This window comes from Crinia signifera, chromosome 3 (genome assembly GCF_055691185.1).
Source record: "Crinia signifera chromosome 3, ASM5569118v1, whole genome shotgun sequence".
In the NCBI taxonomy this organism is placed as follows: Eukaryota; Metazoa; Chordata; class Amphibia; order Anura; family Myobatrachidae; genus Crinia; species Crinia signifera.
The window spans coordinates 88,976,834-89,004,539 of NC_139219.1; the positions used below are offsets into that span (position 1 = coordinate 88,976,834).

General features: G+C 41.4%; 2 protein-coding genes across 4 annotated transcripts in view; one reads left to right on the top strand and one right to left on the bottom strand.

Moving 5' to 3' along the window:
• ADGB (androglobin) overlaps positions 1-27,706 on the top strand; it is a 282,215-nt gene that overhangs the window by 154,135 nt on the left and 100,374 nt on the right. For all 3 annotated transcript variants that reach the window (XM_083176187.1, XM_083176188.1, XM_083176189.1), the window contains 4 exons: positions 13,367-13,475; positions 13,716-13,851; positions 23,853-23,967; positions 26,734-26,901. In XM_083176187.1, the coding sequence (XP_083032313.1) occupies positions 13,367-13,475; positions 13,716-13,851; positions 23,853-23,967; positions 26,734-26,901 (528 nt within the window). The remainder of the gene's footprint in view (positions 1-13,366; positions 13,476-13,715; positions 13,852-23,852; positions 23,968-26,733; positions 26,902-27,706) is intronic.
• Positions 4,982-11,809, bottom strand: LOC146062405 (uncharacterized). The gene is made up of 4 exons (XM_083174545.1): positions 11,786-11,809; positions 7,290-7,305; positions 5,975-6,262; positions 4,982-5,130 (listed from the first exon to the last, which is right to left on the bottom strand). The coding sequence occupies exons 1-4, from the start codon at positions 11,807-11,809 to the stop codon at positions 5,021-5,023; spliced, it is 438 nt and encodes a 145-aa protein (XP_083030671.1). The 3' UTR covers positions 4,982-5,020.

A 27,706-nucleotide genomic window follows, 5' to 3' on the forward strand; every position in this document is an offset into this window, starting at 1 on the left:
ACCTGAAAATCGGAACGCTCCATGCATGCTCCTGCTCCCTCTCCAATGGATTGATCAAATCCAATGAGTGTGGCCTTATCCACCTGTGGTGAGGCAGGATGTGACGTTGTGCAAGGAAGTATAACTGTGTATTACTGGCTTCGGATTTGTTATGGCTTCTGTGTGAAAAACCCTTCCACCATCTCAATCTATTTCTATGAATGAGACCTTGACCCAGTGAGAGTGCTGTTATTTTGCACAAATTCTGTCTCTAAATGGCAACCAACCATAATAACAAATTCTACTACTTTGTGTTCATCAGTGACCTGAACAGTTAACTGAATTTATACTGGTTCTTTAATGCCAGCCGTTACTTTTGTCCTAAAATCATGCCCACTAAAATTGTCAAACCAAAATACAATACTACATTTACAATCTGAACAGTTATTGCGTACTAGATATATATGATGTGACATGGAACAATGTGACAATGTGAATTTGCAAGTCTCCTTTCTTTATTCACTATTAAAAACCTCATAGTATTCATTTCAAAAACCTCTGTTTCAAATATGACAACCCAATACTAGGACAGTTTGGCTGATCACATAATTTTGTACATTGTAGTTATAAACTCTGTTGGTTTTGTTACTGCAATTAATTTTGGTTCCCTATGATACTCTTTTTTTATATCATACAATAAGATTATACTGCTCTTACACTCTGCACAAGTTCCACGTGGTGACATAGGTCATAGAGATCACTATTCCATAAGGGCTGTGGTTCAGTGTAAACCCAGATGGACAGGGCAGCAATGACTATATAGTGCAAATTGAATGTAGATAGCATGAATTGTACAGAGTTTAGCAAAGATTGTATAGCAGTATAATATTAAGTCAAATAGCAAGGGAATCTCACCGTATGTACACACCATTAGATGACGCTGAACCTTAATATTTACCAGACAGTCAGACAAAACAAAACATTTTTACAGATTTCCTTTTGCGGCGTTAACCGAAGTGATACCACAGGGTGTAATTTTTCACGCTGGTTCCGTGAAGGTAACCGTAGTGGTCTATCATTCATTCAACATTTACTTTAGACAGAACAGTATAATAAACATTTCAAATGTCACAAAAAATAATTTCAAAATACAATGCATTGTTAAATGTGTGATCTGAATATTTCGGGTTACTAAAATGACGTAAAAGGGTGACATAAATGTATAATTTTGTTCTATTTAAAACGTGGCTAGACATGCACAGAGAGGGTCTGACTAAGCAACAGTGATCGTAAATCAACCAATCTTCTCTTTGCTTACCCGGGGTTGTGTCAGAGTCTCCCTGCGATATCCAGCATAGAACGATACCATTAGATGTCCCCCCTTTTTTTGCCATCCTGGACATGGAGCCCCCATCTAATAGCGTGAATAATTACCTTCGATATATTCAGTCACCTCTGCTTTACCTTACCTTTACTGATCTGATCAGGAGAATACAAGAATAAGATACCACACAGTTGGATCATAATTGCAAGTATTCTAAAGTTTATTTGCACGGACACATATATTTGTACAACATAATAGAAGCATGCCCCTCCCTTCAGGGGTAAGGTCTTACAGGAAATTCATACATATTCATTATGACCCTCCTCAATGGGGAGGGTTTACAATCCAGAGTTTGGTTCAGACGTGATCTGCGTAACAAGCGTGCACTTCCATCTTGTAACGAAGGAGTGGACTTCCAGTAAGCTTGATTACCCTAGACCTCCCATATTCCTGCCCCCTAATGCTGTTTGTCTGGAAAGTACCTTATGCCTTACATGGTTCGAAATCTGGTTCTAGCTGACTCTGTGGTTCTTCTCAGAAAGTTGACCTGTGTCTGGACATACAGTACTTCCTCAAACCTGGGTGTAACTCCTAATGTTTTAGCAAACGCTGCAGAAGCCAAATATCAGCTGACAGTTTTACAAATCACACTGTAACTTTATTGTGAAACTTATTAGTCTATATGTGCTTTATAATAATTCTTATCTATTACCCATATGACTATGCAGACCCCAGGGGGGGGGGGGGGGGGGGCTCTATCACATTCGGCCCCACCAGTTTTGAAGTAACATCTGCAGTAGTTTTGTCCAGTCTGGAGAATCTACTGGGATTGGTTAAGTCAGCACTGGCCTGCCTTTTCCTCCCCCTACTACCCCTTCTAACTGTGACCCAGCTAGCTGGCTCACCCACCTCATCTATTGCTAATACCCCCTTATCCTCCAAAGTTTCCACCATGAGGCAAAAACTTTCTTCTAGTTTGGCAATGTCCCTCATAGATCAAAAATCCAAAGCAGCCATCTCTACGCATTTCACACAGATGTATTCACCCGGAATCTTGTGATCCAAGTGCGCATACATCTGGCAAGATACGCACTGAGTGAGATTACCGACCCCGCTCATTATCATGAGGTCATTAAGGGTTTTTTGTTTTTTTGGGGAATATAAAGGCTAAAGAATCTACCACAGCTGCTGTATTCAATATTATGGAGAAAATAGAAAATCACACATAGCGATCAACCCCAACAAGTCAGTCAAGGTCAGTCAAATACTTGCCAGGACCCACGGAAATTAGTAGACTTTGCATAAACGCACATGCCCCAAGAATTTGCAGATCCAATAAGAAATTCCCATTTTGTGGCAGTTTCGGCAAGGGTGTGTGAATTTTCTACTAAATGTCGGGTGTGGATCGTAATGTCGACCTGACTTAGGTCGACAGTCATTATGTCGACACCGTTGGGTCGACAGGCAACTAGGTCGACAGGGTTCTAGATCGATATGGTGAAGGTCAACAGGTGTCTAAGTCGACATGGGACAGTGTCAACATGGGTTTAGGTCGACAAATGCGTTAGGTAGACATTGGTTAGGTCGGCAGGTTGCAAGGTCGACATGGGTTTTTTTCACTGTTTTTTTTACCAGAATGTCGACACAGTCAACATGGTCACAGTTGGAAGTCAACCGCAGCACCTTGCATTGCTCGCTATGCTTCGGGCACTATTTTATTCTCCCACCATGCCCTACTGGATTGTTGGGCATCAAATACCACCTGTCGGCAAATGTCGGCTCAAAAAACAGTAAAAAAAAACATGTCGACCTCGTGACCTGTCGACCTAATCCATGTCTACCTAACGCATTTGTTGACCTAAAACCATGTCGACCTTGTCCCATGTTGACCTTCATCCATGTCGACCTAGAACCCTGTCGACCTTGTTGCCTGACGACCCAATGGTGTCAACCTAATGACTGTTGACCTAAGTCGGGTCGACAATACGACCGTATCCCGTGAGAACTTTGTTAGCAGAATCATCTGTAAAAAAAAAGGCTGTTAGTGGCCATAAAGAACTGCATACTTTGAGAAATTGTCAAATGGCTAATTTGTGCATTTTTAAAAATAAATGCTTAACGTTTATGAATCATGTTTAATTACAAAGTAATTAACCGAAAATATTAAATAAATCTACAAAGAAGCTCCTTTGGAGGTAATCTGAGGCAACATAATTTTTTTTATTACCTTTAATTAAACCCAGGTTGCATATTCTATGGAAAAAAGTTGATTTTGATGCCATTTATTTTTTAAACCCCCATAAATTACATATAATTATTGGCGCAATTAATCTAATTGAAAGCTTAAAAAATGAATAGTCATTATGTGGGCTTGTCAGGGGGTTCTGAAGCAAGTTGTGACATTTTTACCTTAAAATAAAGATTTCCCTACCTTTCCACACCCTCTGCTGGGGTGCACACAAATAAAGCATTTTGAAAAATTTAATTGGATTCCATGGCATCTAGCACCTACTCGCATCTATTTGGATTGACTCCTTTGTTTAATTAACATTACTTTAAATTTGATTCATTTTTTAACTATTTTTTAGGACAGTAAAAATTGCAAAGCTTCATTTAGCAGAAAGATGCAAAACCTTATTCTCCAGCTGTTGAGCGAATACAAATGTTATAGCACAGCAAGACTATAAATAACTCAATAGTATAAATTATTGATTCAAGGTGAAGAAGGACTTGATAAAAGGACAAAATGAGAATGAAAACACTGTTGCTCCTGAGACTTTGTCAAACTATTTGACCTTTGTGTCGTCTCCTCTCTTATGTCAACTGAAAGCCTTGATGCAATTAATTATTTAGTAAAGAATAGGGATTTGACTATTGCTCATTTCCCATGTCATTTAGCTTGCTATTTAAAACCTTCAGATGCCCACATTGATAACAAATTATAAAGCGCCTTTTTGAAATGATCACTGTGTTGTAAAACATAAAAATACTAATTAATGATATGACCTTGACCTTGTGTAATCGGGGAGTATTGTGTTATGGGCTGCAGGAAAAACAGTATATCAATACCATCGTGTATTTCTAGCTTTGCAACACCTTGGCCCTTATTCTGATCGGTGCGGATATTCCCGAATTCTTACGGTGCGGTCTGCACGCCACGCTGTTCGGCGGCGTGCGGCCGTCGTCCATAGAAACGCCCACGTGTCCTCCGCATTCGGACAGACTCACTCTTTAGGAACAGGGCGTGTTTACGGACGACATACAAACCATGCGTGTGCGGGGGAAACACTCCGATTCTGCACGGTCTGACCGCGTATGCACGGCCTTCCCGCGTCAGAACAGACGCGAACCGGCCACTACGCACAGATGCGGTGTACTTCCGCAAAAAACCAGACTACTGTTATCTGAGTTCCCAAATAGATCACATGACACACTTATGCAATTATCAAACCACTTTGAAACAGATTGTTGCTCCTGGTCATCTGTTATTTAGCTAATTGATCCTTAAACACTTACAAGCACTATTCATTAACCCTAACATTCCCTATGACGATAAAAATGTCATCTACCCTTTTGCTGTGTACATATCTAAACATCCACATGTTTGTGTTTTAAATGCTTTTTGTACTTTTAATGTTAAATACTAAAATAACACACAGACAACTTCTTAAACAACGGCAAACTTTTATTAGAAAAATAAAATAAAATGGACCAACATCAGTCCAGCAGCAGGACACAGAGGTCCTCCACATGAGCGGTCATCCGCCTCAGGTCCTCCCTTAAGCTCATGAGAGCCCCTCTTACTCCCTGGGGTGGCTCCTGGTAATCTGTGTGCATGAGAAAGGGGGTACAACATTAATTATGCTACTCACGTACACCTTGTACAGTCAATCCTAAGTACCTACACCATGAGAATACATACAAAAAAAGCCTTAGCCACTCTGGTATGTAATGTCATCAAATATATGATCATGATGCTGCCACCACACACAAACACTTGTGTGACATATACATTTCACAATCTATATATCAAAAACACAACCACACTTGAGGATCACTCACAGTTGTCCTGGCCAAAGACTCCTCACTCAACTCAAAACATACACCCACTACAACATGCCACATTTACCCATACATATATACCTGCATGTTACTGCTTAATAGCTAAACTGCATGATAGATAGAATAGATAGAATAGATACCACAGGAAAATGCTAGGCTACTCCCTCTTCCCATTACTTCATGATTCCTTGTCACATTTGCCAGATAGGTGAAAGTGCAGCACTAATCCGCTTCCATACACCAAACAATTTCTAAGGTCAATCCATCATACATAATACCTTTCAAAAATACATGACAACAACACGGGCACACTGGCTAGAGTGGTGCCCATGCAAACTGGCCACTTGGGACTCCAGTATAAATCAGGCCTGCCCATAATCCATTGATGTTTTATTGTTGCTTCTATACAAAGAGCCTCCATAAATAAACACTCATCACCTACATGAGCATCCAGATTGCACATTTGCAGCATGGCCCTATAAGACCAAAGTGTGTCTGTTGTTTCCTATTTTTTGGGACTACTCTTTACTATATTATCGGAAAATTGAATCAGCTGTGCGACATAACAAACTGTACCTAACTCAGTAATGAAGCATTATGTCTACTTACCCCTGCCATGCAGCTCCACCAGGTCCTCATCCTCCACATTGGGAGGTGGTGTCACATCGTGGAGGGGTAGGGGCACCTCCTCCTCCTCCACTTCGACCTCCTGGGCCTCCTCCGTGTCCTCCTCTGTCACGACCTCCTGGGCCTGTGTGGCCTCCTCAATGGCCACCTCCTGTGTGGCCTCCTCAATGGCCACCTCCTGTGTGGCCTCCTCAATGGCCACCTCCTGTCTGGCCTCCTCACTGCCCACCTCCTGGGCCTCCTGACGTGCCTGTCTGGCTCTCTCCCGCGCTGTGGGTTAAACAAACAAAATGGGTGAGTGTCATTTGACATTGAAATTACTCTAACAAGTACATATCATAACCACATGATATATGTGTTATATATCACACATATAGTATATGGGTTTTCTATGTCATCAACACCCAATTGAGCTCAAGTAATATTAATATAAAATAATGTGAAAATGCAAACACTCACTGGCCTAGATGCACTAGCCTTCAAAAGTGATACAATGTAGAGTGATAAACACGCAGCCGATCAGATCCTTCCTGTCATGTCACAGACTGTAGTTGTAAAATGCCAGGTAGGAGCTGATTGTCTGCCTGTTTGTTACTCTCCATTTTAACACTTTTGAAGCAGACCGTATCCTGGCCACTGTAATTTATTGGTATTTTGCGAAAATACTTACATCGCTGCAGACGCCGCCTCAGAGCCTGCAGACGCTCCGGCTCCCGCCTCCGCAGGTCGGACCATCGCCTCTCCAGTTGGGCGATGGTCCTCCGCACATGAGTGCGGGCGAATATGCGGCGCCGGGCCGCAACATATGCCCGGCGCTTGTCCCTATTGGTTATGAAGGGGCCTGCCTGCCCCAGTCTGCGCTCCATCACGGCCACCAGCGACATCAGCTCCGCAGTGGAGAAGGGCTGTGCTCGCTGGTAGGCAGCCATTTTAGCAATGGCACAAATCAAACAATCATGTGCTGTCATTGGTTGGTCAGAGTGATATTTGGTATTAACTTTATTGTTCATTTTTACACTAACAGCGTGTATGCGCCCGAACAGACGGCTAACCCATTGCATCGCACACCCATCCTAAACAGTGTAAAATAAGATGGAAACACATTCTATCTAATCTATAACATTCACCAAACATGGGTATAAGCAACAGGTGAAATAGTGTGCATCACTACACACTTACACCTAACTCAACAAGGTACTAAACAGCTAATTTATAATGAAAGCTATGCAGCAGAAACATAGCAAATAGTGGCAGACCTTTTCACAAAATTAGACCATGCTGCCATGTGTACACTTACCTTCTACTGGCCCATACTACAGAGGTGGAATGAAAAGTAGCTAGAATCCAGCCTGAATTTGGAGTGCTTTCACATGTGATTTGGATGCTAGCACTGATTACTTGTGGCTAAGTGGTGGACTGGATTGACATATGGAATGGGTAGTGTCAGTTGTACTACATAGCAAACAAGTGCACAGTACAGAAAAACATTCAAATATACATGTCATGTCTGACCTCAGTTTTATTTGGTCATTGGTGTTGGAATCTGCATGTAGCTAATAAATCACACTTACTGAGTTTGCCAGGTTTTTTTGAAATATTTTTCAACACCAAGGGGCGGGCCGTATGCGCCGCACGGTTGACGCTGGCGTACGGGACGCGGCCGTACGGAACGCAGGTTGCAGCTGATTAACGCCAATTACAGAAATAGTATTTAAAGTTGGCCTAGAAAGGCAAACACTTGTTGCAAACATGCCAGGCTCAGAGTCAGAGGAAGACCAGGTGGTGCAGAATTTCTTAGCCCGCATGGAGGCCAACACCACCTATGTCCCCCTCAACCCAGAGCACCCAGATGGCCCATCAACATCAGGCCAATCAACAGCTGGGCCATCCTCAGCATCAGCAGAATCATTGGGAACACAGAAGGTGGCTTCCCAACAGAGTAGCCAGCCCAGCACTTCAGGTACAGCAACCGGTGGCCGTGGCAGTGGCAGTGCCCGTGGCCGTGGCCGCAGTGGGGCAACAGAGGAACCAACCACAAGAAACATGGCATATGAACCGCGGGAGCTTGACATCCTGGTGACCCGGGCACGTGATTTAATTGAGTGCCCAGCGGTCAAGTTGACACACACAAGGAGATGGAAGATCTGGGAGGAGATAACGGCGGAGATTAATGCAGTGGCTCTACAAGTTCGTCAGACGGAGCATGTTAAGAAGAGGCAAGTACATGTGTGTTGCATTTGAGTAGTACAAGTCCAGTAATGTTAACATTCAATATTAGATGGAGTTGGGCAATGGGTGTTCACGTTGCTTGGAGGCACAGACATGTTGGCCATGACATAGAATTGATAGTTATTGGAGGGTGACTGTTTTTGTATCTTCTAAGGGTTGGTTTGAAAAATGAATATAATGTAAGTTTGTTGTCAGTAGGCACATGTTGTATTATGTTTCAGATTGCAATGGGTGCTACAGCAAACATGAGGAGTTACATGTATTAATATGTACACTTTGATTGCAGGTGGCACGACTTCAAAGGCAACCTCAAGAAGAAATTGAACCAGCGGTGGGAACACAGCCACACCTCTGGGGCTGGCCCCATGCCATCCAAGCTGGAGCTCACCCCCCTGGAAGAGATGGCCCAGTGCTGTATTGCAGTGGAGGAGATCCGGGGGGTGAGCACTATAGACAGCGAGTCCCCAGCGGAAGTGATGGCTTCTACGCTTGAAGGTAATTATTTCCCAGCCCATAAGTAGATGTTTAAAATTTGGTATGGAATGTGTGGTAATTGGTAATTTCTCGTTCAACAGCATCCCCACCGCTTGGTCAAGATTCTCTTGAGGAGGTTGTGGAGTCTGTGCCACCTGGCCCCAGTAGCAGGCCCGTGCAGCAGCAGCCGGGATTGTCCGCGGCTGAATTGTCCATGTGGGGCCGTGTGCTGGATAGTATTGTGCAGCAGGGAGAGTCTGCATTCGAGCGGGTGCGTAGGGCCGAGGAGGTGCTGCAGGGTTTGACCACCAGCCAGCAGAGTATTGCTGCGAGCCTGCAGGCTATGAGTGCCAGCCAGCAAGCTATGAGTGCCAGCCACCAAGCTATTGCTGCTAGCCTGCAGGTGCTGGCTGATCAAGCCCTGCGGCAAAATGACCTCCTCCTCCGCCATAATGAACTTATGGTGGAGCTAGTTACCAGCAATAGGGCCCTAATGTCACCCGCTTCGGGTGCATTACCAACATCATCACTCCTTGCTGCCAGAGGGGGAAGATCATCCACCCCCTCACCAGCATGTGCTCCACATGAGCCACCATCTGACTCTGGCCGTGGACGAGGCCGAAGATCTGCTGCACGTGGCAAGGAGCCTGCCAGGGGCAAACGTGCTCGCAAATGAACTTGTGTCCCCATTAATCTCCACCGTTATGTCTTCCCAAATCTTCCATTGAGCTGTGTGTGTCAGCATCCTGTGTCCAAATCCGTGCCCAGGGTCACCACTTTTGCCCGCGGTTCAAATGTCATGTTTGGTTCCCCTGTTGCCCTGTTTCGGCTACCATTACTGTGTGCTGTACTTGAAGTGTTGGTGCTGTACTTTTGTTGTGAAGCCACCTGATGTGTTCCTAATGATTCTGCTGTGGCTATTTATTCTGTATTATTTCTTTTTAGTCCTGTTATGGTACCTTTTTTTTTTGATGTTTTTGCAATTTGTACCAAAGTTTCTGTAATAAATGTTATTTTGCCCCCCCAAATGTCTGTATTAATTGATACATGCAGAAGTGCCATGTGTATTAGTATTATTAATATTAAGTTGTGTGCATTATTTGCAGTGTAAAAGTGTGTGACAAGTGCAGCATGTAATGTTCCCTTTAAGCTGCAATGCTTCCAATTGTAGCAGTGAGAAGCGTGTAATTAACAAGTAATGGGTAAAGTATGTGATTGTATTGGGTTCAGGTGACATTGGTTGAGGTGCGTCCGTCCTGATTAGGCGTTCCGATTGCCTAGCGCATGACCGAGTGGTGTCCGCAAAGCAAGAGTAACCTTTTGGACACCGCACATTTCTACCCTTTTTGTTCGCGTGCATTCGGCGTGCTGTCCGAATGCACGCCTACCCAAATATGTGTACTCCCCCGTGTCCGCCCATGTTTCCGCCCAGTTTAGCCCACTTTGAAACTACGCCCCTGTGTCATTCCGCATGACGCCCATAACACACCCATATTGGCCGAGTGATTGCGGTGCACATTTCTGTACGGTATTCATGAGAACAAGTACGGAGACCATGCGTGGCACATGCGCGTCGCGTTCTCCACGCATGCGCAGACGGCTAAAAAACGCCATCCGAAAGAATTTGGAAAAGTACGCACCGATCAGAATAAGGGCCCTTATCTGACATTATTATTACTATTGTTATTGTTATTTGATTTTGTTTTGTTTGGTCTTTTGCCATGTGGGTAGCATTTTATGTACCTTTATAGAATCTAACATATCTGAAATTATTTGTGATTCAGATCTAAAGAATTATCCATTTGGCATGGAGAGTAGTCTAAAGAACTCTTTTGTGCATTCTGCAGTCAGAAATTCAAATACAAATACAGTATTACTTGTAATGCTGGTACCTTCAGCTCACACTTCCAGAGATCCTCTCAGTTTGCATACTGTACAAAGATAGAAAAGTAATATAAAAGTTATAAAACTTGTGAATTTTGCTTTTGTATATTTTATTATTTATTTATTCAATAATTTAAGAGCATGTAACATTAATGTATTATCTGGCAGTGAAATGTAAAGAATTTAGAAGTCACATCTACACTACTCTTTGGGAACAAAAATATCCGAATGGCCTTGAGGAAGAGTATATATGCCCTTAATACCAGCAGATGAGCGGCTTTGAGGATGGCTTTGCATAGTTCTGCGCTATGCAAAGCCAACCTCTACCCTCCGTCGGCGCCGGGCAGGGGGAAAGCGGCTCAGTTTGTATGTACTGAGCTGCTTTCCCCCCAGCGATATACGCAATCATCGCTGTCCATACATGCTGAGCATAGTCGCCCAGTGTGTATGGACCTTTACAGTATATTGGAAATGTAGTTTGCCATAACTAAGCTCAGGGCATTAGTCACAGAACACTACATCTCGCAACTTACGTGCCGAGCGTGGAGGGGACAATCAAACAGCTCTGAGTACTTAACACAAAAGCTACATGCCCGCGACCAGTATTGAATTACTCCATCGAACCACAGATTTTTCAGTCTCTCTCATTGCTGCCAAAGTGGGGCATTCCACAAAGCCATGAACTGCATTAATAAGGCCAGAACAAGAAGTGCAAGCATTCCTATATATTCTAGCAAATACAAAATGTTGCACACCAGCATGTACTGTCATGCAGGGCCCACAGGGATTTATAGTACATTTCTAGCAAAACACAATAAAAAATTACATGTGAAAAATAAAGACTTCCCCAAACCCTACTTATTAATCACCTAAATCCATGGGGATCCTCTTCCGACATCTTGTAATCCAATAGAAAATACAAACAAAGTGATGATAAAGATCATTGATACACCGATGTTCCATTTTTAAGATCCATTTTATTTTTCAATGAAAGCCATTGTAGAAATATAGTTACTAGCCCATCAAAATTATGGAACATCATAAAAGTAATGTCAGCTCCAAGGTAAAAGGTACTGTGATGTGTGATTGTGGACACCGACTACTGCTGCATGTATCAAATGAGCCACGCATTTACCAGAATCCACATCGACTCTCTAGAGCAGCGGTTCTCAAACCGTGGGTCCTGACCCCAAAGTGGGTCCTGACCTTAGCATGAATTCGCGACTCCATGTTGCTGACCATCAGGCTGATGAGTTTTCTAATCTCAGTCAGTGATTCAAGAAGTCTGAAAAATCTGTTGAATTGTCTGTTATTTTAGATTCCTCCCATAATTTTGAGCCTACACACTGCTGCCATGTATGTGCTGTCTGCTGACTACATGTGATGTGATGACCTTCTGCAGAAACTTGCTGGGGTTCTGTCATTATTTTAATTGTCTGATGGGGTCCCAGAGCAAAATAGTTTGAGGACCACTGCGACAGCAGCTGGAGATTGGCTTATGTGGATAGACAATATTGAGGTCCTGCTAATGGACAACACAGTGTGATCCTCCTAACTCCCACGAAGCGGGATCCAGACCCACTGCAGACCATCCATCCTGCAAGCCGCTACCAGCTACACATCTCACGGAGCAGTGCAGTCTGTCATTTACAAGCTATTAGCTGCGGAATCACAGCACCGGATGCACTTTACGGTGGACGGAATTCACCAAAAAGCGTTCACTGATCCATAGGGTCGCGGGCAATTTTTAGCAAAATTGGGCCTGCGAAGGGTGCAAAATAGGTTTAAATTGTGTGCCTTTGCCGGCGTTTAATCGCCGTTGGAATGGCACTCGAAGGGCACCTCACTCCCTTCACAAATAATACCATCGACCCCTAAGTCTGGGACATTGCAATATTGGAGGCAGCTAGTCATGGTTGAAATCATCTTGGTATGTGCATTACCGAGAGGTTTTCGTTCATTACCGAGAGGTTTTCTGTGCACAGGGGAACAGCACAGTGATTATTTGTGACTACTTCTTTGGATAATAATATACAATTAAGGAGTAACAAGTCTACTTTATAGTAATTGACAATTAATATCTCTGTTACTGCTCAAGATCTATTAGGAGTCCATGAGGATAATTTCCTCCTGGTGAGCTTTTCAGTTGAGCTAAATTGGACAATGTTTGCGTTTGAACTGGTATATGTAATTATATATGATACTGTGTTATTGACTGATATATTACTCTAGGGAAGTATATTGTATATTTTACATATTATTTTGTGTAATAAATGTTTTAAATATAAATTAATGCATATGTATTATTAAACACCACTTAATTGTATATTAATGTCAGTGCCGATGGCTGTGCGCGCCCGGACATCTGTTTGCCGCCGGCACACACAGATCTTGACTCCCCACCATAGAGGTGAGGAGAAGCGTTATCCTTTTATTAAGTAGGATGTTGTCTAGAGTATTCTCCTGTATCATAACAAAGCTTTACAGAAGGGTCTTTATGTATGTTTATATTGAGTTTCTCATATTACAAAACTCAACTAACTCAATATAAACGTGCCTCTTTTGCAGCACATATTTTAAGCTTATGATTTGGATGCAAATGCAGCCATCTCTTAGTGACCACCTATGTTTTATTAATAATGAAAAACACAATTCTAAGCTCTAAGCTTACATTATTCTGTTCCCTTTGCAAAAAGTAATATATAGAGAATAAATGTAGCAGACAGCTGTAGCCTTTAAATGTTGAAATAAATAATAAATGTGATTTTTTTTTCCTTTGCTCTACAGACAACAGATGATCCAGATCAAAAATCCTATTTCTTATATTTGGACAACACTAAGCCTACAGAGCTTTTAGTTAGTTTCTCAGCACTGGTACACTGGGGTGACTTACCAGGTAGGTCCCACAATGCATGAGTGTTGTGTATTGTGCATTTAATAAATACTCACAACAGAACAGATCCTTAATTATCATCATTAAATTTTAAGCATGACATACAGTGTGTAAAATAATATTCTTTTATAGCAATTTGCATAATTATTTTATGTATATTACAAATTTTTATAAAGAATTTTAGTAGGTATGCAAATTTTGTTCATCCCTTTTACAAATGCACATTATATTTTGTTTTTACAGCTACACAGGATTGTGGAACACAGAAAGGCCTGTTGACTGTGGAGCAGTTTTCTTGGAAAAGTCTCCTTTGCGGTCCAGTTGTGTTAAATCTACATACATATGTCACCAAAGCTGCTATGCTAAGCTTACCTGCTGGGTATGTATTCTCAGGACGTCCAAGAGAACTATCAGGGCCCCTATACAAGAGATATGTAGCCACTCCCCATCATGAATAGTAATGTCCTCTGCAGAACTGTGCACCATCCACCAAAGGGGCATGGCCATATAATATTAGGGACATTGCCATACCACGCCTCCAGGCTGCATTGTTATGCAGTTAATGAGATGAGCACATTAAAATTATATTTACCCTTTGAGCATGTAGACGAACTATACTTTAATCTTACATCAAGTTAAAATGCAGTGTGTGACATTTCGGGCATCAATTTGCCCTTTTTCAAGACCAGGTGGGTATGGCACAAAATGCAGCAGATCTAGTACACTATGGTATCAAGCCCTTAAATTCCAGATGCCCCAGCTTCTTCAATTAGTTGCCAAAAGAAACAGGAAGTAGTACAGAAGTATACTTTATCCTTATCTTACACCCCTAAATTAGATACTTAATTCACACTGAAGCAGCGCACTTTGTTAAGCAGAAACAACAATTTTCCACCCTACGGTATATGGTGACCTATTGGATTCCGCCTTGCTCTCGTGATGGGGATCGTGGACTTGCGTTGCGTACTTAAAAAGGAGGCCTTTTGGATCCATCATCTGGATACGGTATCACCTAGAGGACTAAATGAGTAGAATTGTCTAAATAGGTTTCTAAGACTAAATTCCACTCTGGAGAAGTATTTTAGAACTATGCTCTGGAGGATCCATCAATTTATTTATTTATGTTTACACCAGTTGATATGATACAGGGTTACAGATGGTAGAGAAATACAAATTAAAGGTATAATTAATTGCCAAACATCATATGTAGTATATCTTCTGGTGTGTCCCTGTGGGGTTAAGTATATAGGTCAGACAAAGCGAATGTTAAATGTCCGGATACTTGAGCATTATCGCAATATTAAAAATAAGATTAAACATCATAGCGTACCACGTCATTTCGAAGTACGCCAGGCCAGTGATCCATCGGGCCTAAGATATGTGGGGTTAGAGAACGTTGTACTTGATATAAGAGTGGGTAATCGTGATATTTTGCTTGCAAAAAAATAATCATGGTGGATATATTATCTGAACACGGTGGTACCTAATGGTTTGAACGACGGGTTGGAAATCACTCTGTTTCTTAAATGAAATTCAATTTGTGGATGTATCTTATAAGTGTCTATAGTGCATGTATAACATGTTGGGATTTATTCCATTTTTTAAATGAAATTTAGCCAGAGGTTATTGTGGATGTTTTTTATAAATGTTCAAAATGTATGTATAATGTGTTCTTTTTTTATTTATTTTTATATATATATATATATATATATATATATATATATATAGTCCAGGGTTCCCACACTTTTGTGCAGGATATAGGGCACTCGCCGGAATTAAGAGTATTTGAACTCAATAATTAATCATCAAAGGCATTGATTTATTTCACAGAAGGTGCTCCATATGCTCCAACGTTTCGGTCCTTGGACCTTTGTCAAGGAGCCTAAAATACATGTATACAATAGTTTAGTATATATATCAAAACATGGTCCAACACAGGACCCAACATAACACATTGCAAGAATGGCATTCAAAGAAAAGCAAAAAAATCTGTTACATTACTTGTTATGGAGAAAAGAGCCAGCGTGGTTACAGATAGAAGGAGCCTCCAGGATGGGGAGTCAGCACCTACTGTGAGGCTGCCCGGGCCCGGCATTTATACCCCCTTCAATTACTTTAGTGAGTTACAGCCGGCGTTCGCGCCGCGCTGTGCGCCCCGATACCGGAAGTACGGGCGCCCGCAAGTGACGGCGCTGGACCGCATCGTGGTCCGCATAGCGCGCCTTGCGTCACTGAGAACAATGTAGTGCTAGGGACTGGTGGACCGCAGGATGACACGCATGACGTGTACATCTCGCGGTGATGGTATTACAGACGTGCACACTATTAAGTGAAGAGGGCTAGCCGGGGACCATAATATAGTGGTTTAAAAACGGCTGTGTGTATTAAAAATATACACACAGTATATTATAACAATTCTGCAATTTTATATGTGAAAAGAAGTTTATGATGAAAACGAATCTGATTGGTGCGCTCATATTATTATAACCACTATATGGGGTTTTTTTTTGTTTGAACAGTGTTCAATGGGATATGATACCTACTTAGTGTCTGATCCGCCTATGCCAGACATCTAGTGTACACAGGATCTTAGCATCATATATTTAAAGCTACATACTATTGATTTATGTGGGAGAGGAAGGGGTTTTTTACAATGAATGATGAATATCAAGTTTCTTATTTTTATTTTTATTTTTATTATTTTTATTATTATTGTTTTTATTTTTATTTTATTTTTATTTTTATTTTATTAATCTATTTACATGCAGTGAAGGTCTCTATCGGCTTTTTGATCACAAAATATACCTATGGGTCATTGAATAAATACTGCTATTGTTATAATGATATCCATAGCAAAGGGGATCGCTATGGACATTTATAACCTATCCAAAGAAGGAGTGTCATATATACTGAAAATGTCAGAGGGACAATATAATGCATATAAGGAAGACGTACATGAAAGACATATCTAGAAAGAGTTTATAAAAATGCGTAAGGTCCAATGGCCTTTATATACCAGGAAAATGAAATGAAAAATAGGGGAACCACCAAGTGCAAAAAATAGATGAAAAGAAGGAGAGATAGTAAAAAATGGATAAATACATAAATATATATACACACAGGTGATCAGTGGTTAGAGGATCCATTAAAGACACAGAGCCACTTTGTATAGGAAAGGTCTGTTGACAAAAGCATGTGAAAAAGATGGATGCACAGACACTCGCTGCGACCATCCTATCATCTCTTTTTTTTTTAAAAATAGACAAAGGGTTGTTCTCATTAAGGCCCCTGGGGGCCAATGTTCCAAGTTGGTGGATCCATCTGCTTTCTCTCTTTTTTAAGAGAAGTCCACGATCACCCCCTCGGGGTGGCGGAGGTATCCAGTCGATCAGACGACATCTTAAGCTGGAAATTTGGTGACCTGCAGTTAGGAAATGACGTGGGATAGGGAGTTCGGCTTTACCAGTCTCAGTTGCAGTTCGTATTGAGTTTCGGTGGTTAGCCATCCGTTCTCTAAACTTCCTTGATGTCATCCCAACGTATGCTAAGCCACAAGGACAATTGAGTAAATAGATGACATGGTCCATTTGACAGTGCAGACGAAACTTAATCTTGATGGCTTTGCCCGAATGCGGGTGGGGAAAAGTAGTGCCTGGTGTCATGCTATTACAGGTCGTACAGCCTGAACATCGAAAGCAACCTGGGCGTTGGGTGTGTAACCAAGTTGTTTTGGGTGCCACGATAGGGCTTGCAGTCGGTCTCATCAAAAGCTGTTTCAAATTGGGGCCTTTTTTGTAGGCCATCATTGGGGGGCCATGTTTTTGCAGCTTCAGAGTGTTGTCTGATTTTACTATAGGCCAATGATGTTTCAGGCTCTTTTGGATCTTGGAGGATGTGTGATCAAAAGTGTTAATAAAAATCATCCGAGGCGGATCTTGTTTGGAGGTATTGGGTCCCTCATGTCTAGCCATATTTATACGTGCCTTGTGTAGGCATCTGGACAGTGTGTTGGCTTGATAGCCCCTCTGGATGAATCTGCTAGTCATCTCACGCAGTTGGTGTTCCATGATGGAGGCATTGGTGTTATTTCTAATTACACGCATGTATTGTGATATTGGCAAGTGTTCCTTTAGTTTTGGTGGGTGTTGGCTCTCTGTGGATAGCAGAGTATTTCGATCCGTGGGCTTGCGAAATAAGCTGGTCTGTAGTGTGCCTCCCTGTATTTGCACATTGATATCAAGAAAATCGATAGAGTCATGTTCAATGCGATGTGTGAATTTTATTGGGTGATTGAGTCCATTTAGCTCGGTTACCATCGTCTGGAACTCGTTTTTTGATCCTGTCCACAGTAGAAAGACATCATCGATGAACCTTTTGTAAAAGCGAATGTGATGGCCATATTTTGGCAATATGAAAGTGTTCTCATACTCCAACATAAATAGTCCGGCATAAGCAGGGGCCAAATTCGAGCCCATTGCGGTGCCAGATGTTTGCACATAGTACTTATCATGATATAGAAAATGATTGTAGGTCAAGATGAGTGATGCCAGTTCTACTAGGAATTCGGTTGGAGGCTTATTGACTGGGCGTTCGTCTAGTTTCTTCTGCAGTACCTTGAGACCTTCATTGTGGGGGATCACAGTGTACAGTGAACTGACGTCCATTGTTGCTAGTAATATCCCATCTTCGAGGTCAATCTCACGTAGTTTGGTGATAAAGTCAGCTGTGTCTCTGATATATGTATTGCTTTCTATTACTAGAGGTTGCAAATGGTGGTCTACGAAGATTGCTAGCGGTTGTAGTAGAGACTGGCGGGCCGAAATTATTGGTCTTCCTGGGGGTTGTTCGAGCGATTTGTGGATTTTTGGGAGTGTGTACAATATCGGACACACAGGAAACTGGACAGAAAGAAAGTCAAAGTTATCCTTGGACAACCATTTGGTGGTGAGACCTTTTTGTAACAAGATGTCTACTTTCCGTTTAAACTCAGGGATTGGGTTCTGTGCCACCTGAATATAGGTCTTGTCGTCAGATAACTGTCGCATAATTTCTTTGTGGTATTGAGACCAGTCCTGGACCACCACCGCTCCCCCTTTGTCCGCTGGGCGGATGACTAAATTATTATTTTGTTTTAGTGCTCTTAGAGCCTCTCTTTCGTCCTGAGTCAGGGTGTTGTATTTAGGTTTAATATTGACCTGTTGGATGTCTTGTTCCATGAGCCTAGTAAAAGTTTTGATACTGGGATTAGAAGAAATTGGATCATAGAGAGATATGGGCCGAAATATAGATCTCTGTTCTTTAGCCTCAGAGTTCCCGAATTGTTCATGGAGCCTTAGTTTCCGGCTAAACTTGTAAAGCTCTATGGAGGTATCAAATGGGTCATGGGTGATGGTCGGGACGAACGATAGACCTTTGGATAGTACAGAGATCATGACGGGTGATCGTGGAGTCTGTGATAGGTTGAAAACTAATTCAGGACAGGTTTCCTGTTTCTTTTTCCCAACACCTCCACGGCGGGGGTGTGGTCTATTCCCCTTCCTCTTGGGGGTCTTCCAGGCTTGTTTGTTCGGCCAGAGCCTTCTTCTAAAAAATCGGACTGTTGTCCTGTGAATTCAGTGTCGGAGGCGGATGTTGAGGATCCTGTGTTGGTTTGGTATTGTTTTCTCTGTTGGCGTCTTTGTCTATAGGGGCGTTGAGTGCGTCTGGGGTTGGTATCCCCTGCTAGCCACCTATACACTGTATGGTTTTGATAATCTGAAGTCACTGGGGACAACTTGTTCCGTTTGAAGGATATTAAGTCCTTTTTGTAGGTTTCGACTTGAACTCGAATTTTTTCTATTAGATTGCAGGACTTATCACTTTTTATTGCGGCGAGATGTGCAATCCCAAATTCGTCTATATTTTGTTTAACCTTCTTTAACTCACTGCCAACTTCCTCCACTACTAGCAGCATTACGTCGAACGAACATTTATTGAGCACACCACACCATCGGCTGCAGAACGTGGGATTGTTCCTACCGATGGTGGGTATGTTGGGCACCCTGAATCCACGAGGTATAAATTTCTTTCTGTGGTATTCAGATAAGAAGTGACCATGAAGGGTCAAGTCTATCTCACGTTTTTTGAGCCTTAGCAATCTTTGATATAAATCGAGCGGAGACTCAGTGGGAAGGGTGTCAAAGTCCAGTTGGTCAAAGAGTACTTTATCCGCGTCGTCGTTGGTGAGGGAGATAATACCTTGTTCAGCTTGAATGAGCAGATTATCATCGAGGAATCCCAATCCTCCTGTCGCCATACTGTGTAGGTGGTTACGCAGAGGAGTGACGGTAGAGTAGGAATGTTTTCTTTTTGGAGATAGTTATCCAGACATACACATCTATATAGCAAAAATAATATGCACACAACGCTCTTTTAGATATAGTACAGAAAAACAGCTGTATCCGCTTGGGATCAACAAAGTGTCCAAAAAGATTTTTTGGGGTTCAAAGCAAAAAAAACTGTATAGCAGCCCCACATGCAGGGTGATTCTCTATCCCGATGTGAGATCCTTCCTAATGTGGGTGTCCGGTCAAAAGGAACCAAGGGGTTAGTCCCAGGTCCTCAAATACAATATAGAGGAAGACCGCACTCGCACTCATCTAGTGCAACTTGGGGTGCCTTATAAGGAGTGTATATTTTTATGTATACACCCAAATATAGTCCAGGGTTCCCACACTTTTGTGCAGGATATAGGGCACTCGCCGGAATTAAGAGTATTTGAACTCAATAATTAATCATCAAAGGCATTGATTTATTTCACAGAAGGTGCTCCATATGCTCCAACGTTTCGGTCCTTGGACCTTTGTCAAGGAGCCTAAAATACATGTATACAATAGTTCAGTATATATATCAAAACATGGTCCAACACAGGACCCAACATAACACATTCTACAATCATTTTCTATATCATGATAAGTACTATGTGCAAACATCTGGCACCGCAATGGGCTCGAATTTGGCCCCTGCTTATGCCGGACTATTTATGTTGGAGTATGAGAACACTTTCATATTGCCAAAATATGGCCATCACATTCGCTTTTACAAAAGGTTCATCGATGATGTCTTTCTACTGTGGACAGGATCAAAAAACGAGTTCCAGACGATGGTAACCGAGCTAAATGGACTCAATCACCCAATAAAATTCACACATCGCATTGAACATGACTCTATCGATTTTCTTGATATCAATGTGCAAATACAGGGAGGCACACTACAGACCAGCTTATTTCGCAAGCCCACGGATCGAAATACTCTGCTATCCACAGAGAGCCAACACCCACCAAAACTAAAGGAACACTTGCCAATATCGCAATACATGCGTGTAATTAGAAATAACACCAATGCCTCCATCATGGAACACCAACTGCGTGAGATGACTAGCAGATTCATCCAGAGGGGCTATCAAGCCAACACACTGTCCAGATGCCTACACAAGGCACGTATAAATATGGCTAGACATGAGGGACCCAATACCTCCAAACAAGATCCGCCTCGGATGATTTTTATTAACACTTTTGATCACACATCCTCCAAGATCCAAAAGAGCCTGAAACATCATTGGCCTATAGTAAAATCAGACAACACTCTGAAGCTGCAAAAACATGGCCCCCCAATGATGGCCTACAAAAAAGGCCCCAATTTGAAACAGCTTTTGATGAGACCGACTGCAAGCCCTATCGTGGCACCCAAAACAACTTGGTTACACACCCAACGCCCAGGTTGCTTTCGATGTTCAGGCTGTACGACCTGTAATAGCATGACACCAGGCACTACTTTTCCCCACCCGCATTCGGGCAAAGCCATCAAGATTAAGTTTCGTCTGCACTGTCAAATGGACCATGTCATCTATTTACTCAATTGTCCTTGTGGCTTAGCATACGTTGGGATGACATCAAGGAAGTTTAGAGAACGGATGGCTAACCACCGAAACTCAATACGAACTGCAACTGAGACTGGTAAAGCCGAACTCCCTATCCCACGTCATTTCCTAACTGCAGGTCACCAAATTTCCAGCTTAAGATGTCGTCTGATCGACTGGATACCTCCGCCACCCCGAGGGGGTGATCGTGGACTTCTCTTAAAAAAGAGAGAAAGCAGATGGATCCACCAACTTGGAACATTGGCCCCCAGGGGCCTTAATGAGAACAACCCTTTGTCTATTTTTTTAAAAAAATGAGATGATAGGATGGTCGCAGCGAGTGTCTGTGCATCCATCTTTTTCACAGGCTTTTGTCAACAGACCTTTCCTATACAAAGTGGCTCTGTGTCTTTAATGGATCCTCTAACCACTGATCACCTGTGTGTATATATATTTATGTATTTATCCATTTTTTACTATCTCTCCTTCTTTTCATCTATTTTTTGCACTTGGTGGTTCCCCTATTTTTCATTTCATTTTCCTGGTATATAAAGGCCATTGGACCTTACGCATTTTTATAAACTCTTTCTAGATATGTCTTTCATGTACGTCTTCCTTATATGCATTATATTGTCCCTCTGACATTTTCAGTATATATGACACTCCTTCTTTGGATAGGTTATAAATGTCCATAGCGATCCCCTTTGCTATGGATATCATTATAACAATAGCAGTATTTATTCAATGACCCATAGGTATATTTTGTGATCAAAAAGCCGATAGAGACCTTCACTGCATGTAAATAGATTAATAAAATAAAAATAAAAATAAAATAAAAATAAAAACAATAATAATAAAAATAATAAAAATAAAAATAAAAATAAGAAACTTGATATTCATCATTCATTGTAAAAAACCCCTTCCTCTCCCACATAAATCAATAGTATGTAGCTTTAAATATATGATGCTAAGATCCTGTGTACACTAGATGTCTGGCATAGGCGGATCAGACACTAAGTAGGTATCATATCCCATTGAACACTGTTCAAACAAAAAAAAACCCCATATAGTGGTTATAATAATATGAGCGCACCAATCAGATTCGTTTTCATCATAAACTTCTTTTCACATATAAAATTGCAGAATTGTTATAATATACTGTGTGTATATTTTTAATACACACAGCCGTTATTAAACCACTATATTATGGTCCCCGGCTAGCCCTCTTCACTTAATAGTGTGCACGTCTGTAATACCATCACCGCGAGATGTACACGTCATGCGTGTCATCCTGCGGTCCACCAGTCCCTAGCACTACATTGTTCTCAGTGACGCAAGGCGCGCTATGCGGACCACGATGCGGTCCAGCGCCGTCACTTGCGGGCGCCCGTACTTCCGGTATCGGGGCGCACAGCGCGGCGCGAACGCCGGCTGTAACTCACTAAAGTAATTGAAGGGGGTATAAATGCCGGGCCCGGGCAGCCTCACAGTAGGTGCTGACTCCCCATCCTGGAGGCTCCTTCTATCTGTAACCACGCTGGCTCTTTTCTCCATAACAAGTAATGTAACAGATTTTTTTGCTTTTCTTTGAATGCCATTCTTGCAATGTGTTATGTTGGGTCCTGTGTTGGACCATGTTTTGATATATATACTGAACTATTGTATACATGTATTTTAGGCTCCTTGACAAAGGTCCAAGGACCGAAACGTTGGAGCATATGGAGCACCTTCTGTGAAATAAATCAATGCCTTTGATGATTAATTATTGAGTTCAAATACTCTTAATTCCGGCGAGTGCCCTATATCCTGCACAAAAGTGTGGGAACCCTGGACTATATTTGGGTGTATACATAAAAATATACACTCCTTATAAGGCACCCCAAGTTGCACTAGATGAGTGCGAGTGCGGTCTTCCTCTATATTATATATATATATATATATATATATATATATATATATGTTAGCATAGATCAGGCGGCACTCTCGGATTTAAATGCGAAAAACGTGAAAACTTTAATCCGACATGTTTCGGGCTATTGCCCATCCTCAGGCATCCCTGAGGACGGGCAATAGCCCGAAACATGTTGGATTAAAGTTTTCACGTTTTTTGCATTTAAATCCAAGAGTGCCGCCTAATCTATGCTTACTATAAAGGAACCCTTGGGTTTTGTGTGGAAGGCACCGGGTGAATACCATTTACATTCAGCGGAGGAGTGCCGGTCAACTTTGGATCATATATATAAATAAAAGTATATATATACACAGAGTCATTAGTAATTATTATGCAGTTTTTACAGAATTTTTCAGTTTTATGAAATCCTGCTAAATGTCCTCATAAAGTCATTGTTAAACTGCTGATGTGAAGAACTACAGACTATTTATCATGGCATAGTATTGCTCCATAAGACATAAAAGTTACATGTGATGTCAGGAGTCTCTTGTAACATTTTTAAGACTCTGCTTTTTATGTGTCTTTATTGCAGGCGTCATGTCTTATGCTTCACTGCAAGATCACCCTTGGGGCACCATATCCACCTGTGTAGTACAGTGCCATTTGTCTTTGGTGATGAGGAAACTGTTATGCCATATCTTGACAAGGTACATGTTCCCATGACAACCACTAGAACTACCAGGTCACTACATGATTTATTATCTGCTCATTGTGTTTTACTTCATGTTACAAAAAAGGCAACAATGTACAGTACACGTCTTAGGAAGACTTGTTAATAGTAAACGTGTAGACAGTATACAATTGCTTAGCAAGTGGTGCAAGTTTAGACCACAGTGTGCATAAAATACTTAAATTAGAATAATCTATTGTAATAAATTAATAATAATCTATTAGAAATTATGAAAATGTATAGGATTTGCTAGGAATAATAATGGGTAACATTGGCTAAGTATTTGTTACTAATTGGCTAAGTATTTGTTATTAATCATTATTTTCTGTACTGTAGCTCATATGATTATTTTCATCAGTAGCATTTAGTATATAGCAGTCATAGAACAAGCAACCCCAAGAAACACTAGTGAGTTTACCTTATTGGACGAACAGCATAGGTATTTTCTTATGTGGCACTACAGATACAAGCAGGCCCTTGATGGTGTTCTGCAAGTTTCAGCATGCTCTGGTGTCCATGTATAGGTTTACACTTGTAGATCTGCAAATACCAGCATATCCAATCAGTTTAAGGCTGCCAGGACTTGCTGGAAACACATAAAAAATGTATTTTCCTCTACAAAACTTTGTATAAGAGCAATGGATAAAAATACAATTCTCAGTGCCCCAGGATAGCAGGCATGCAAAATGATGACATGCCAAATAAAAATGAAATATTGTGCAGAGCCGTGTTTGGATGAGACAGGTAAATGTAGAGTGTTGGCTCTAGTTACCTTTAAAAATCCTTTAGAACAATGGAACTCCAGTCTTCAAGTACCACCAACAATTCAGGATTTGAGGTTCTCTCTATTAACCCCTTGAGTGGTGGAATTTGCTGGGGCAGGACATACCTACCAGGTGTGTCCAGCACCCAGTCCCGACTCCCCCCTCCTGTAACCCCCCCCCCCCCCATCTTACACTGGAGCTCCCTTCCGTTATTCACACTTAATCAGTGGTTATTCACTCTTAATCAGTGACAAGGTGGCAAGCCACGCTCGTGGTGGCTCGGGGGGCACAAGTGCCCGAACTCCGGATCACTCCCGAACCGCCCCGAAACACCCAAGCAGGGCCGCCCACCTTATTACCGATGCAGTGAAAATGCAGCAGCAGCAGGCTCCAGAGCATGGAGGTCAGGGGGGGAGCAATTGTGGATTCCGCTAGAGGTTGTACGCCAGTGGTGTACAGCTGGAGGAACCACTGGCACACAACTACCTGCTGGTGGTATGCCAGAGGATGTCACCTATAGCAGCAGCTTTCCGCCTTAAACTAGACATAATCACAATATCTCCAGGACCTTGAGTAGTAAAGGCATATTAGAAGGAATTGATTATAATAATATAGGAGATATAAAGCTAGAAGCAATAAACTGGAGACCAAAGCTGGAACAGGATATTAATAATGCATGACCAGTTCTGTAACACCAGCAATAGAGCCATGTAACAAATGACATGACTGATATATGAATATATTGACCTGAATGAGTGATAAGTTCTTCGAAGCTGAGACCTGTATGTAGTATGGTGTGTGCAGATAACTAGCAATGAGATAACCCTGCAAGCTGATGTGTCAGTACTTTCAGGCATAGTAAAAATTTGTACAGTCATTCAGGTTTAGTAATTCTGTCCATGATGAGAGCAAGTCGAGGCCAGCTCCTATAATAAGTCCAAAAATAGTGAGAGCACGTTGGGCTTGGAGCCATTAATTATTCCGAGATCAACGGTACAAAGCTTCCACGAAACTACTGTAGGTAAATGCTATAACTGGCATCTGAGAGAGTCCAGAGGTTAAATAAGAGGCCCTTACCCAATCAATCACTAGGGCCACTCAATAGGTGATCGCCTAGTATGACTGATGTAATCCAGGAACCATTTTTTCGTTTTTCTTTGGAAGGGGTGGGAGGGTGGAGAATGCGAAGTTTGGGCTGGAAGGGGGGCAATTTTAGTGCCATTGATTTGTCTTTATAATTACCTACATTCTAATGAACTGCTGACACTATATAAATAATTGTTGTGGCTCAAATCCATTATTGACTTCAATTTCAACAAATCAGGACATTTTTTAAGAGATTCTGATACAAAAAATAGAATTTTATATTTATATTAGTATTCCATATTTTTTTTTAAAGGCGTATGCTTGCATTAGCAATGCATATAAACCACAGAATTGTATCGCTAGACTGGTTGCTCACTCTTTGGACCCAGTATACACAGCTGACATTAGTGATATACTGTATTATGCTTTTGTATTTACAAATATAATGTAAGGAGTCTTCTTTGTGAGATCATAATAAATGTTTTGGCGTTGGAGAAATAAAGAATCAGTATAACATGGAGTGTGGTAGGTCTTACTGAATTCTTTGCATCAGCTGCCATTGTTTTTGAACCATTACTCATGTAGGACAAGTCTTAAGGTCCAGTCTTGCAGAAGAATGGGATTCAATTGGAGAGATTCAGGTGGGGTAAATTAATTTTTTCAAATTTTTGAATGCGCAGAAGGTATACACCTGCTTGCAAAGGTTTTGGGCTCAGACATAATAGTTTGTCCCATCTTTGTTAATGTGTTGTATTACCTTTGTGCTAATAATATGATAGAAAATCTGTGCGTTTTATAACACATTTTTTATTAATGTTTAGATAAAATATCCCATTAAAAAAGAAAGCATTGTCTGAATAAATACTTACTTATACATTAATTTTATTTTACAGGAAAGCTATAGATTTATGGAGCAGGCTACATATATAATAAGAGCTATATTGAAAGTAATGAATAACTTTAATAATGGAAAGGAAATAGCCAAGACATTTAAAGACCTGGAACAAGCCCACTATCCACAGCAAATGCGAACAAAACACCTCGCTGAAGAACACTTCAAGGTAAATATATATCTTCATTTATTTTTATTATTGCTACAAATAACATATTGTGAGTTAGATGTTTAATCATGCTGTAAATAAAAACTGAAAATAGTTCAGTCCTAATGCTGATAAGTAGGAATATATGTTTTCTGAGATGCATATTCAAACTGTGGCGGTTATTCTGGTTCACTCTTTCTGGCATAGTCCTTCTTAGATGGACAAAACCATGTGCACTGCAGGTGGGGCAGATGTAACATGTGCAGAGAGAATTAGATTTGGGTGGGGTTTTACTTCAAAGTGAGATCTATATTGCAGTGTAAAAATAAAGCAGCCAGTATTTAGCCTGCACAGAAACAAAATAATCCACCCAAATCTAATTCTATCTACACATGTTTACATCTGCCCCCCTGCAGTGCACATGGTTTTGGCCATCTAAAAAGGATTTTGCCAGAAGGAGTGAACCAGAATTAACCCCTGTGTTCTTTTATTGCATTGTGTTGAGAATCTCCACCCAGGATTTGTGCTACAGGATCAAGAGTTACAGAAATAATGACAAAATATTTCAACAAATGTTCAAATTTTGTGTTTTATAAGTTCAACTATAGAGCAAGCCCTAAACACATTAATATAATGACTTTTGAAAGGAAGGATTCATTTGTAGATGCTTGAAAGCCATTGCCATCTAAAAATGATTTTTGATACAGTAAACATGGACATAATTTGGTCCGTTCGAGAGCGTGCCCTGATCAGTCTTCATTTCCCGTTGGGGATCTTGACTGATATGCTTGATATATTTAGCTTGCAAATGACTTTTGCTGCTGCA